The sequence below is a fragment of the Bombina bombina genome, chromosome 7 (assembly GCF_027579735.1).
Source record: "Bombina bombina isolate aBomBom1 chromosome 7, aBomBom1.pri, whole genome shotgun sequence".
Lineage (NCBI taxonomy): Eukaryota > Metazoa > Chordata > Amphibia > Anura > Bombinatoridae > Bombina > Bombina bombina.
In genome coordinates, this window is record NC_069505.1 from 269,174,280 (window position 1) to 269,188,141 (window position 13,862).

Here is a 13,862-nt window from a genome sequence, read left to right on the forward strand (position 1 = left end):
AAGGTTTTGGACATCCAAAATTGTTAAGCAGGATATTAAAATTGATCGGGATCACATATTTTTCTACTCCCAAAAGGTATAAGATATAAAGAGAAAATGTTTATTGATATAGTTATTCTAATTGCCAGATACAAGATCTTGAAAAAATGGATTTCAAAAGAAAAAATCACAATAGTAGAATTTAAAACAATTTTATTAAATCACATGATATTGGAACAATGTGATAGAAAAATTCTTTAAGAAATGGGCGGCTAGATTACGAGTTTGGCGTTAGCCTTAAAAAGCAGCGTTAAGGGGTCCTAACGCTGCTTTTTAACGCCTGCTGGTATTACAAGTTTGGCAGGTACAGGTGTACCGCTCACTTTTCTTCCACAACTTTTTCATACCGCAAATCCCCTTACGTCAATTGCGTATCCTATCTTTTTAATGGGATTTTCCTAACGCTGGTATTACAAGTCTTGGAAGAAGTGAGCAGTACAGCCTCTACCTCCAAGATTCCTACCGCATATAAAAGTCAGTAGTTAAGAGTTTTATGGGCTAACGCCGGAACATAAAGCTCTTAACTAAAGTGCTAAAAAGTACACTAACACCCATAAACTACCTATTAACCACTAAACCGAGGCCCCCCCACATCGCAAACACTATAATAAAATTATTTAACCCCTAATCTGCCGACCGGACATTGCCGCCACTATAATAAATGTATTAACCCCTAAACCGCCACACTCCCGCCTCGCAAACACTATAAAATGTGTTATTAACCCCTTACCTACAATTATTAACCCCTAATCTGCCGCCCCAACGTCGCCGCTACTATATAAAATGTATTAAACCCTAAACCTAAGTCTAACCCTAACCCTAACACCCCCCTAACTTAAATCTATTTTTAATAAATCTAAATAAAATTACTATAATTAAATAAATTATTCCTATTTAAAACTAAATACTTACCTATAAAATAAACCCTAATATAGATACAATATAGCTAATAGTTACATTGTAGCTATTTTAGGATTTATTTTTATTTTACAGGCAAGTTTGTATTTATTTTGACTAGGCACAATAGTTATTAAATAGTTATTAACTATTTAATAACTACCTAGCTAACATAAATACAAAAGTACCTGTAAAATAAACCCTAACCTAAGTTACAATTACACCTAACACTACTCTATAATTAAATTAATTACCTAAACTACCTACAATTAAATTAAATTCAATTAAATAAACTAAATTACGAAAATAAAAACACTAAAATACAGAAAATAAAAAAGAAATTACAATATTTTAAACTAATTACACCTAATCTAATCCCCCTAAAAAACATAATTTATGCTTACCTGATAAATTTATTTCTCTTGTAGTGTATCCAGTCCACGGATCATCCATTACTTGTGGGATATTCTCCTTCCCAACAGGAAGTTGCAAGAGGATCACCCACAGCAGAGCTGCTATATAGCTCCTCCCCTCGCTGCCATATCCAGTCATTCGACCGAAACAAGCCGAGAAAGGAGAAACCATAGGGTGCAGTGGTGACTGTAGTTTAATTAAAATTTAGACCTGCCTTAAAAGGACAGGGCGGGCCGTGGACTGGATACACTACAAGAGAAATAAATTTATCAGGTAAGCATAAATTATGTTTTCTCTTGTTAAGTGTATCCAGTCCACGGATCATCCATTACTTGTGGGATACCAATACCAAAGCTAAAGTACACGGATGATGGGAGGAACTTAAATGGAAGGAACCACTGCCTGTAGAACCTTTCTCCCAAAAACAGCCTCCGAAGAAGCAAAAGTATCAAATTTGGAAAATTTGGAAAAGGTATGAAGCGAAGACCAAGTCGCAGCCTTGCAAATCTGTTCAACAGAAGCCTCATTTTTAAAGGCCCAGGTGGAAGCCACAGCTCTAGTGGAATGAGCTGTAATCCTTTCAGGGGGCTGCTGTCCAGCAGTCTCATAGGCTAAACGGATTATACTCCGAAGCCAAAAAGAAAGAGGTTGCCGAGGCCTTTTGACCTCTCCTCTGTCCAGAGTAAACAACAAACAGGTTAGATGTTTGACGAAAATCTTTAGTAGCTTGTAAGTAAAACTTCAAGGCACGGACTACGTCTAGATTATGCAAAAGACGTTCCTTCTTTGAAGAAGGATTAGGACATAATGATGGAACAACAATCTCTTGATTGATATTCTTGTTAGAAACCACCTTGGGTAAAAACCCAGGTTTTGTACGCAGAACTACTTTATCTGAATGAAAGATCAGATAAGGAGAATCACAATGTAAGGCAGATAACTCAGAGACTCTTCGAGCCGAGGAAATAGCCATCAGAAAAAGAACTTTCCATGATAGAAGTTTGATATCAATAGAATGAAGGGGTTCAAACGGAACCCCTTGAAGAACTTTAAGAACCAAGTTTAAGCTCCATGGAGGAGCAACAGGTTTAAACACAGGCTTAATTCTAACTAAAGCCTGACAAAATGCCTGAACGTCTGGAACTTCTGCCAGACGCTTGTGTAAAAGAATAGACAGAGCAGAAATCTGTCCCTTTAAAGAACTAGCTGATAATCCTTTGTCCAAACCCTCTTGGAGGAAGAACAATATCCTAGGAATCCTAACCCTACTCCATGAGTAATTCTTGGATTCACACCAATGAAGATATTTACGCCATATCTTGTGATCGATTTTCCTGGTGACAGGCTTTCGTGCCTGTATTAAGGTATCAATGACTGACTCGGAGAAGCCACGCTTTGATAGAATCAAGCTTTCAATCTCCATGCAGTCAGTCTCAGAGAAATTAGATTCGGATGATTGAAAGGACCTTGTATGAGAAGGTCTTGTCTCAGAGGCAGAGTCCATGGTGGAAAGGATGACATGTCCACTAGGTCTGCATACCAGGTCCTGCGTGGCCACGCAGGCGCTATCAGAATCCCTGATGCCCTCTCCTGTCTGATTTTGGCAATCAGTTGAGGGAGCAGAGGAAACGGTGGAAACACATAAGCCAGGTTGAAGAACCAAGGAGCTGCTAGAGCATCTATCAGCGTCGCTTCTGGGTCCCTGGACCTGGATCCGTAACAAGGAAGCTTGGCGTTCTGGCGAGACGCCATGAGATCCAGTTCTGGTTTGCCCCAACGATGAACCAATTGAGCAAACACCTCCGGATGGAGTTCCCACTCCCCCGGATGAAAAGTCTGACGACTTAGAAAATCCGCCTCCCAGTTCTCTACACCTGGGATATGGATTGCTGATAGGTGGCAAGAGTGAGACTCTGCCCAACGAATTATCTTGGAGACTTCTAACATCGCTAGGGAACTCCTGGTTCCCCCTTGATGGTTGATGTAAGCCACAGTCGTGATGTTGTCCAACTGAAATCTGATGAACCTCAGGGTTGCTAACTGAGGCCAAGCTAGAAGAGCATTGAATATTGCTCTTAACTCCAGAATATTTATTGGGAGGAGTTTCTCCTCCTGAGTCCACGATCCCTGAGCCTTCAGGGAGTTCCAGACTGCACCCCAACCTAGAAGGCTGGCATCTGTTGTTACAATCATCCAATCTGGTCTGCGAAAGGTCATACCATTGGACAGGTGGATCCAAGATAACCACCAGAGAAGAGAATCTCTGGTTTCCTGATCCAGATTTAGTAGAGGGGACAAATCTGTGTAATCCCCATTCCACTGACTGAGCATGCATAATTGCAGCAGTCTGAGATGCAGGCGCGCAAATGGCACTATGTCCATTGCCGCTACCATTAAGCCGATTACCTCCATGCACTGAGCCACCGCAGGGCGTGGAGTGGAGTGAAGAACACGGCAAGCATTTAGAAGTTTTGATAACCTGGACTCCGTCAGGTAAATTTTCATTCCTACAGAATCTATAAGAGTCCCTAGGAAGGAAACCCTTGTGAGAGGAGATAGAGAACTCTTTTCTTCGTTCACTTTCCACCCATGCGACCTCAGAAATGCCAGAACTATCTCTGTATGAGACTTGGCAATTTGGAAGTTTGACGCCTGTATCAGGATGTCGTCTAGATAAGGAGCCACAGCTATGCCTTGCGGTCTTAGAACCGCCAGAAGAGAGCCCAGAACCTTTGTAAAAATTCTTGGGGCTGTAGCCAACCCGAAGGGAAGAGCTACAAATTGGTAATGCCTGTCTAGAAAGGCAAATCTCAGGAACCGATGATGATTCTTGTGAATCGGAATGTGAAGGTAGGCATCCTTTAAGTCCACTGTGGTCATGTACTGACCCTCTTGGATCATGGGTAAGATGGTTCGATTAGTTTCCATCTTGAATGATGGAACTCTGAGGAATTTGTTTAAGATCTTTAGATCCAACATTGGTCTGAAGGTTCCCTCTTTTTTGGGAACCACAAACAGATTTGAATAAAAACCCTGTCCTTGTTCCGTCCACGGAACTGGATGGATCACTCCCATTACTAGGAGGTCTTGCATGCAGCGTAGGAATGCCTCTTTCTTTATCTGGTTTGCAGATAATCTTGAAAGGTGGAATCTCCCCTGTGGAGGAGAAGCTTTGAAGTCCAGAAGATATCCCTGAGATATGATCTCCAACGCCCAGGGATCCTGAACATCTCTTGCCCACGCCTGGGCGAAGAGAGAAAGTCTGCCCCCTACTAGATCCGTTGCCGGATAGGGGGCCGTTCCTTCATGCTGTCTTGGAGGCAGCAGCAGGCTTTCTGGCCTGCTTGCCCTTGTTCCAGGACTGGTTAGATTTCCAGGCCTGCTTGGATTGAGCAAAAGTTCCCTCTTGTTTTGAAGCAGAGGAAGTTGATGCTGAACCTGCCTTGAAATTTCGAAAGGCACGAAAATTAGACTGTTTGGCCCTTGATTTGGCCCTGTCCTGAGGAAGGGTATGACCCTTACCTCCAGTAATGTCAGCAATAATTTCTTTCAAACCAGGCCCGAATAAGGTCTGCCCCTTGAAAGGAATGTTGAGTAATTTAGACTTTGAAGTCACGTCAGCTGACCAGGATTTAAGCCATAGCGCCCTGCGCGCCTGGATGGCGAATCCGGATTCTTATCCGTTAGTTTAGTCAAATGAACAATGGCATCAGAAACAAATGAGTTAGCTAGCTTAAGTGTTCTAAGCTTGTCAATGATTTCAGTCAATGGAGCTGTATGGATGGCCTCTTCCAGGGCCTCAAACCAGAATGCCGCTGCAGCAGTGACAGGCGCAATGCATGCAAGGGGCTGTAAAATAAAACCTTGTTGAATAAACATTTTCTTAAGGTAACCCTCTAATTTTTTATCCATTGGATCTGAAAAAGCACAACTGTCCTCAACCGGGATAGTGGTACGCTTTGCTAAAATAGAAACTGCTCCCTCCACCGCTGACAGGGTATTATCCATGATCGCAGCCATGTCCTGCAAAGTAATCGCTATGGGCGTCCCTGATGTACTTGGCGCCATATTAGCGTGCGTCCCTTGAGCGGGAGGCAAAGGGTCCGACACGTGGGGAGAGTTAGTCGGCATAACTTCCCCCTCGACAGATCCCTCTGGTGACAATTCTTTTATAGATAAAGACTGATCTTTACTGTTTAAGGTGAAATCAATACATTTAGTACACATTCTCCTATGGGGCTCCACCATGGCTTTTAAACATAATGAACAAGTAGTTTCCTCTGTGTCAGACATGTTTGTACAGACTAGCAATGAGACTAGCAAGCTTGGAAAACACTTTAAAACAAGTTAACAAGCAATATAAAAAACGTTACTGTGCCTTTAAGAAAAACACATTTTGTCAAAATTTGAAATAACAGTGAAAAAAGGCAGTTACACTAACTAAATTTTTACAGTGTATGTAACAAGTTAGCAGAGCATTGCACCCACTTGCAAATGGATGATTAACCCCTTAATACCAAAAACGGAATAATAAATGAAAAAAACGTTTTTAAAACTAGTCACAACAACTGCCACAGGTCTACTGTGGTTGTTACCCTCCTCAAACACGACTTTTGAAGCCTTTTGAGCCCTTCAGAGATGTCCTGTATCATGCAGAGGGAAGCTGAGTGTCTCTGTCTGTAATTTTAGCTGTGCAGAAAAGCGCTAAAATAGGCCCCTCCCACTCATATTACAACAGTGGAAAGCCTCAGGAAACTGTTTCTAGGCAAAAATCAAGCCAGCCATGTGGAAAAAACTAGGCCCCAATAAGTTTTATCACCAAGCATATATAAAAACGATTAAACATGCCAGCAAACGTTTTATATTGCACTTTTATAAGAGTATGTATCTCTGGTAATAAGCCTATACCAGTCGCTATTAAATCACTGTATTTAGGCTTAACTTACATTAATCCGGTATCAGCAGCATTTTTCTAGCAAATTCCATCCCTAGAAATATGTTAACTGCACATACCTTATTGCAGGATAACCTGCACGCCATTCCCCCTCTGAAGTTACCTCACTCCTCAGAATATGTGAGAACGGCAGTGGATCTTAGTTACTTCTGCTAAGATCATAGAAACCGCAGGCAGATTCTTCTTCTAATGCTGCCTGTGATAAAATAGTACACTCCGGTACCATTTAAAAATAACAAACTTTTGATTGAAGTTAAAAAACTAACTATAATACACCACTCTCCTCTTACTACCTCCATCTTTGTTGAGAGTTGCCACAAGTAATGGATGATCCGTGGACTGGATACACTTAACAAGAGAAAATAAAAAAGCCCCCCAAAATAATTAAATTCCCTACCCTACACTAAATTACAAATAGCCCTTAAAAGGGCCTTTTGCGGGGCATTGCCCAAAAGTAATCAGCTCTTTTACCAGCCCTTAAAAGGGCTTTTTGCGGGGCATTGCCCCAAAGTAATCAGCTCTTTTACCTGTAAAAAAAAGAAATACAATACCCCCCCAACATTACAACCCACCACCCACACACCCCTACTCTAAAACCCACCCGATCCCCCCTTAAAAAACCTAACACTACCCCATTGAAGATCACCCTACCTTGAGCCGTTTTCACCCAGCCGGGCACCAGTAGTCATCCGATGGGGCAGAAGAGGACATCCGGACCGGCAGAAGTCTTCATCCTATCCGGGCAGAAGAGGACATCCGGACCGGCAGACATCTTCATCCAAGCGGCATCTTCTATCTTCATCCATCCGATGAGGAACGGCTCCATCTTGAAGACCTCCGGCGCGGAACATCCTTCTAGGCCGACGAATGGCTGGTCCTTTAAATGACGTCATCCAAGATGGCGTCCCTCAAATTCCAATTGGCTGATAGGATTCTATCAGCCAATCGGAATTAAGCTAGGAAAAATCCGATTGGTTGATTTAATTTTATTTTATTAGGGGGATTAGATTAGGTGTAATTAGTTTAAAATATTGTAATTTCTTTTTTATTTTCTGTAATTTAGTGTTGTTTTTTTTGTAATTTAGTTTATTTAATTTAATTGAATTTAATTGTAGGTAGTTTAGGTAATTAATTTAATTATAGAGTAGTGTTAGGTGTAATTGTAACTTAGGTTAGGGTTTATTTTACAGGTACTTTTGTATTTATGTTAGCTAGGTAGTTATTAAATAGTTAATAACTATTTAATAACTATTGTGCCTAGTCAAAATAAATACAAACTTGCCTGTAAAATAAAAATAAATCCTAAAATAGCTACAATGTAACATTAGTTATATTGTAGCTATATTAGGGTTTATTTTATAGGTAAGTATTTAGTTTTAAATAGGAATAATTTATTTAATTATAGTAATTTTATTTAGATTTATTAAAAATAGATTTAAGTTAGGGGGGTGTTAGGGTTAGGGTTAGACTTAGGTTTAGGGGTTAATACATTTAATATAGTAGCGGCGACGTTGGGGGGGGGCAGAGTAGGGGTTAATAACTATAATGTAGGTGTCGGCGATGTTAGGGGCAGCAGATTAGGGGTTCATAGGTATAATATAGGTGGCAGCGGTGTCCGGAGCGGCAGATTAGGGGTTAATAATATAATGCAGGTGGCGAGGATGTCGGGGGCGGCAGATTAGGGGTTAATAAGTGTAAGGCTAGGGGTGTTTAGACTCGGGGTTCATGTTAGGGTGTTAGGTGTAAACTTAGAAAATATTTTTCCATAGGAAACAAGGGGGCTGCGTTAGGAGCTGAAAGCTGCTTTTTTGCAGGTGTTAGGTTTTTTTCAGCCGTCTCAGCCCCATTGTTTCCTATGGGGAGATCGTCCACAAGCATGTTTTAGCCAGCTTAACGCTACCGTAAGCAACGCTGGTATTACAGTGAGAAGTGGAGCTAAATTTGCTCAACGCTCACTTTTCTGAGGCTAACGCAGCCATTCAGAAAACTTGTAATACCAGCGTTGTTTAAAGTGAGCGCTGGAAAAAAAAGTCTCGTTTAGCAACGCAAGTTTTTACCGACAAAATCTAGCCGGGGGTATTTTCATCAAATCATACTCAACTGAAACACAGAAAAAAACTGATTTACCCATTCCGGGCTACTGAATATCTAATGAATGCAATTATAAGAGCAGAATTTCTTCTGGTATATTAATAGCCCTTGCTCCTTTCTGCTGTGTGCTGCTTTTTTTTTATATATTTTGTCTTCTCTCTAAGACTTTGAGGTTGTGTATAATTTCTAGAGTGGAGAGTTTTCTTGCTATAAACATTTCCAACATGGACTATTGTATGACTATAGAAGGTTAGTTTGAAGCCTGTAGGTGTTGTGTGAGAAGATATATTAACATGATGAAAAATGTTGTTTTAACTATATTTTATTATGTCAAACATTGAATACTATGGTATGTTTGATATTTTCTTATGTTTTGTTGTCATTGCTTATGTACAATATCCTTTTTGTTTTCCGATCAACATACGACTGTATATCTCTTTGTTGGAACTCAATAAAATATATATATTAAAAAGAAACGAAAAAGAAAATGTATGAATAGTGAGGAATGAAGAGAGGCAGATAAATAATATAAATAAAACTATTAATAAATTAATAAGGTTTCTTTTCTTTATTAAATAAAATCTTGTACACAATCATAAACATTATTATATTGATATCACCTTTAGTTCCAAACTAAAGTCAGCTTTAATATTTTGAGAAAAAGAAATCAATACACAGTGATTTACTACCATGAAGAAAAAGATAATCTTACCAAACGCTTCCACAGCACCCTGCGTTGTCTCCATCTCCTCCCACGTTTTCTGTGTTTACGGATTCCGTCTCGCTAGTCGGCATACTTGCTGTTATAAAATAAATCACACATTTATTCTGTGTAAATATGTTAAGGGGGAAAAAAATCAGCTACTTGTCTGTAACCCCTGTTGTGCAAATATATGAAGATGATTAGATATAAAATGAAATAAGTACATGCAAAGAGAGTTGTGAGAGTAATTGCAGGCTGCAAAATTTAAATAGCATCATAAGTGAAATATACTCAGATTAAATAAAGTGCATTTACCTGCTTGTTCACAGTGTGAATCTCTTGCTCTACATTACAACTTTGTACTATTTTATTGTTGGGTGTATAATAAATATGTATTATAATATACCTTATTAAAGGTTAATGAAACACCTTGTAATTGCAAGACATTTCTGGAGTCTTGCAATAAATTAGCAATACATTTGCATGCCATCTTAAAGGGACACTGAACCCCCATTTTTTTATTTCATGATTCAGATAAAGCATGCAATTTTAAGCAACTTTCTAATTTACTCCTATTGTCAAATTTTCTTTGTTCTCTTGCTATCTTTATTTGAAAATCATGAATGTAAATCTTAGTAGCCAGCCCATTTTAGGTTCAGCTTGCTTATTGGAGGCTGACATTTACCCACCAAAAAGCAAGCATAACCCAGGTTCTTAACCAAAAAATGGGCTGACTCCTATGCATCACATTCCTGCTTTTTAAATAAAGATAGCAAGATAATGAAGAAAAATTGATAATAGGAGTAAATTAGAACGCTGCTTAAAATGGAATACTCTATCTGAATCATTAAAGAAAAAATTTGCGTTTTGTGTCCCTTTAATATGAAACCTTTCTAAATACATTAACACAAGACGTACTGCATTCATTTTCGGCTAGATTACGAGTTGTACTTTAGGCTTAAAAAGCAGCGTTGGCCAGTCCTAAAGCTGCTTTTTAACGTCCGCTGGTATTACGAGTCTTGCAGGTACAGGTGTACCGCTCACTTTTTTGGCCAGACTTGGAAATACCACAAATCCACTTACGTAAATTGCGTATCTTCTTTTTTCAATGGGACTTGCATAGCGCCGGTATTACAAGTCTGCCAAAAAGTGAGCGGTAGACCCTCTCCTGTCAAGATTGGTACCGCTTTTTAAAGTCAGTAGTTAAGAGTTTTACACTACAACGCCGTAGCATAAAACTCTTAACTAAAGTGCTAAAAAGTACACTAACACCCATAAACTACCTATTAACCCCTAAACCGAGACCCTCCCGCATCGTAAAAACTTTAAAAAATGTTTTAACCCCTAATCTGCCGAACCGGACATCGCCGCCACTATAATAAATATATTAACCCCTAAACCGCCGCACTCCCGCCTCACAAACATTAGATAAATATTATTAACCCCTAATCTGCCGGCCCTAACATTGCCCCCGCCTACCTACATTTATTAACCCCTAATCTGCTGCCCCAACGTTGCCGCCACTATATTAAAGTTATTAACCCCTAAACCTAAGTCTAACCCTAAACCTAACACCCCCTAACTTAAATATAATTAAAAGAAATCAAAATAAAATTACTATCATTAACTAAATTATTTATATTTAAAACTAAATACTTACCTATAATATAGACCCTAAGCTAGTTACAATATAACTAATAGTTACATTGTAGTAGCTAACTTAGGGTTTATTTTTATTTTACAGGCAAGTTTGTATTTATTTTTAACTAGGTAGAATAGTTAGTAAATAGTTATTAATTATTTACTAGCTACCTAGCTAAAATAAATACAAAAGTACCTGTAAAATAAAACCTAACCTAAGTTACAATTACACCTAACACTACACTATAATTAAATTAAATCAAATTAAATCAAAATAAAATTACTATCATTAACTAAATTATTTATATTTAAAACTAAATACTTACCTATAATATAGACCCTAAGCTAGCTACAATATAACTAATAGTTACATTGTAGCTAACTTAGGCCTAGATTTGGAGTTCGGCGGTAAAAGGGCTGTTAACGCTCCGCGGGTTTTTTTCTGGCCGCACCATAAATTTAACTCTGGTATCGAGAGTTCAAACAAATGCTGCGTTAGGCTCCAAAAAAGGAGCGTAGAGCATATTTACCGCAAATGCAACTCTCGATACCAGAGTTGCTTACGGACGCGGCCGGCATCAAAAACGTGCTCGTGCACGATTCTCCCATAGGAAACAATGGGGCTGTTTGAGCTGAAAAAAAACCTAACACCTGCAAAAAAGCAGCGTTCAGCTCTTAACGCAGCCCCATTGTTTCCTATGGGGAAACACTTCCTACGTCTGCACCTAACACTCTAACATGTACCTCGAGTCTAAACACCCCTAACCTTACACTTATTAACCCCTAATCTGCCGCCCCCGCTATCGCTGACCCCTGCATTACACTTTTAACCCCTAATCTGCCGCTCCGTAAACCGCCGCCACCTACGTTATCCCTATGTACCCCTAATCTGCTGCCCTAACATCGCCGACCCCTATGTTATATTTATTAACCCCTAATCTGCCCCCCACAACGTCGCCGACACCTGCCTACACTTATTAACCCCTAATCTGCCGAGCGGACCTGAGCGCTACTATAATAAAGTTATTAACCCCTAATCCGCCTCACTAACCCTATCATAAATAGTATTAACCCCTAATCTGCCCTCCCTAACATCGCCGACACCTACCTTCAATTATTAACCCCTAATCTGCCGACCGGAGCTCACCGCTATTCTAATAAATGTATTAACCCCTAAAGCTAAGTCTAACCCTAACACTAACACCCCCCTAAGTTAAATATAATTTTTATCTAACGAAATAAATTAACTCTTATTAAATAAATGATTCCTATTTAAAGCTAAATACTTACCTGTAAAATAAATCCTAATATAGCTACAATATAAATTATAATTATATTATAGCTATTTTAGGATTAATATTTATTTTACAGGCAACTTTGTAATTATTTTAACCAGGTACAATAGCTATTAAATAGTTAAGAACTATTTAATAGTTACCTAGTTAAAATAATAACAAATTTACCTGTAAAATAAATCCTAACCTAAGATATAATTAAACCTAACACTACCCTATCAATAAAATAATTAAATAAACTACCTACAATTACCTACAATTAACCTAACACTACACTATCAATAAATTAATTAAACACAATTGCTACAAATAAATACAATTAAATAAACTATCTAAAGTACAAAAAATAAAAAAGAACTAAGTTACAGAAAATAATAAAATATTTACAAACATAAGAAAAATATTACAACAATTTTAAACTAATTACACCTACTCTAAGCCCCCTAATAAAATAACAAAGCCCCCCAAAATAAAAAATTCCCTACCCTATTCTAAAATACAAATATTACAAGCTCTTTTACCTTACCAGCCCTGAACAGGGCCCTTTGCGGGGCATGCCCCAAGAATTTCAGCTCTTTTGCCTGTAAAAAAAAACATACAATACCCCCCCCCCCAACATTACAACCCACCACCCACATACCCCTAATCTAACCCAAACCCCCCTTAAATAAACCTAACACTACCCCCCTGATGATCTTCCTACCTTGTCTTCACCATGCCAGGTTCACCGATCCGTCCTGGCTCCAAGATCTTCATCCAACCCAAGCGGGGGCTAGACATCCACTGAAGAAGTCCAGAAGAGGGTCCAAAGTCTTCCTCCTATCCGGCAAGAAGAGGACATCCGGACCGGCAAACATCTTCTCCAAGCGGCATCTTCTATCTTCTTCCATCCGATGACGACCGGCTCCATCTTGAAGACCTCCAGCGCGGATCCATCCTCTTCTTCCGACGACTAGACGACGAATGACGGTTCCTTTAAGGGACGTCATCCAAGATGGCGTCCCTCGAATTCCGATTGGCTGATAGGATTCTATCAGCCAATCGGAATTAAGGTAGGAATTTTCTGATTGGCTGATGGAATCAGCCAATCAGAATATAGTTCAATCCGATTGGCTGATCCAATCAGCCAATCAGATTGAGCTCGCATTCTATTGGCTGATCGGAACAGCCAATAGAATGCGAGCTCAATCTGATTGGCTGATTGGATCAGCCAATCGGATTGAACTATATTCTGATTGGCTGATTCCATCAGCCAATCAGAAAATTCCTACCTTAATTCCGATTGGCTGATAGAATCCTATCAGCCAATCGGAATTCGAGGGACGCCATCTTGGATGACGTCCCTTAAAGGAACCGTCATTCGTCGTCTAGTCGTCGGAAGAAGAGGATGGATCCGCGCTGGAGGTCTTCAAGATGGAGCCGGTCGTCATCGGATGGAAGAAGATAGAAGATGCCGCTTGGAGAAGATGTTTGCCGGTCCGGATGTCCTCTTCTTGCCGGATAGGAGGAAGACTTTGGACCCTCTTCTGGACTTCTTCAGTGGATGTCTAGCCCCCGCTTGGGTTGGATGAAGATCTTGGAGCCAGGACGGATCGGTGAACCTGGCATGGTGAAGACAAGGTAGGAAGATCATCAGGGGGGTAGTGTTAGGTTTATTTAAGGGGGGTTTGGGTTAGATTAGGGGTATGTGGGTGGTGGGTTGTAATGTTGGGGGGGGGGGTATTGTATGTTTTTTTTTACAGGCAAAAGAGCTGAAATTCTTGGGGCATGCCCCGCAAAGGGCCCTGTTCAGGGCTGGTAAGGTAAAAGAGCTTGTAATATTTGTATT

At 39.7% G+C, this 13,862-nt stretch overlaps 1 protein-coding gene across 1 annotated transcript in view; it reads right to left on the bottom strand.

Moving 5' to 3' along the window:
• The window catches only part of CACNA1D (calcium voltage-gated channel subunit alpha1 D), a 764,995-nt gene that overhangs the window by 302,784 nt on the left and 448,349 nt on the right, over positions 1–13,862 (bottom strand). The window contains 1 exon segment of the mRNA XM_053689359.1: positions 9,108–9,195. Within this exon segment, the coding sequence (XP_053545334.1) occupies positions 9,108–9,195 (88 nt within the window).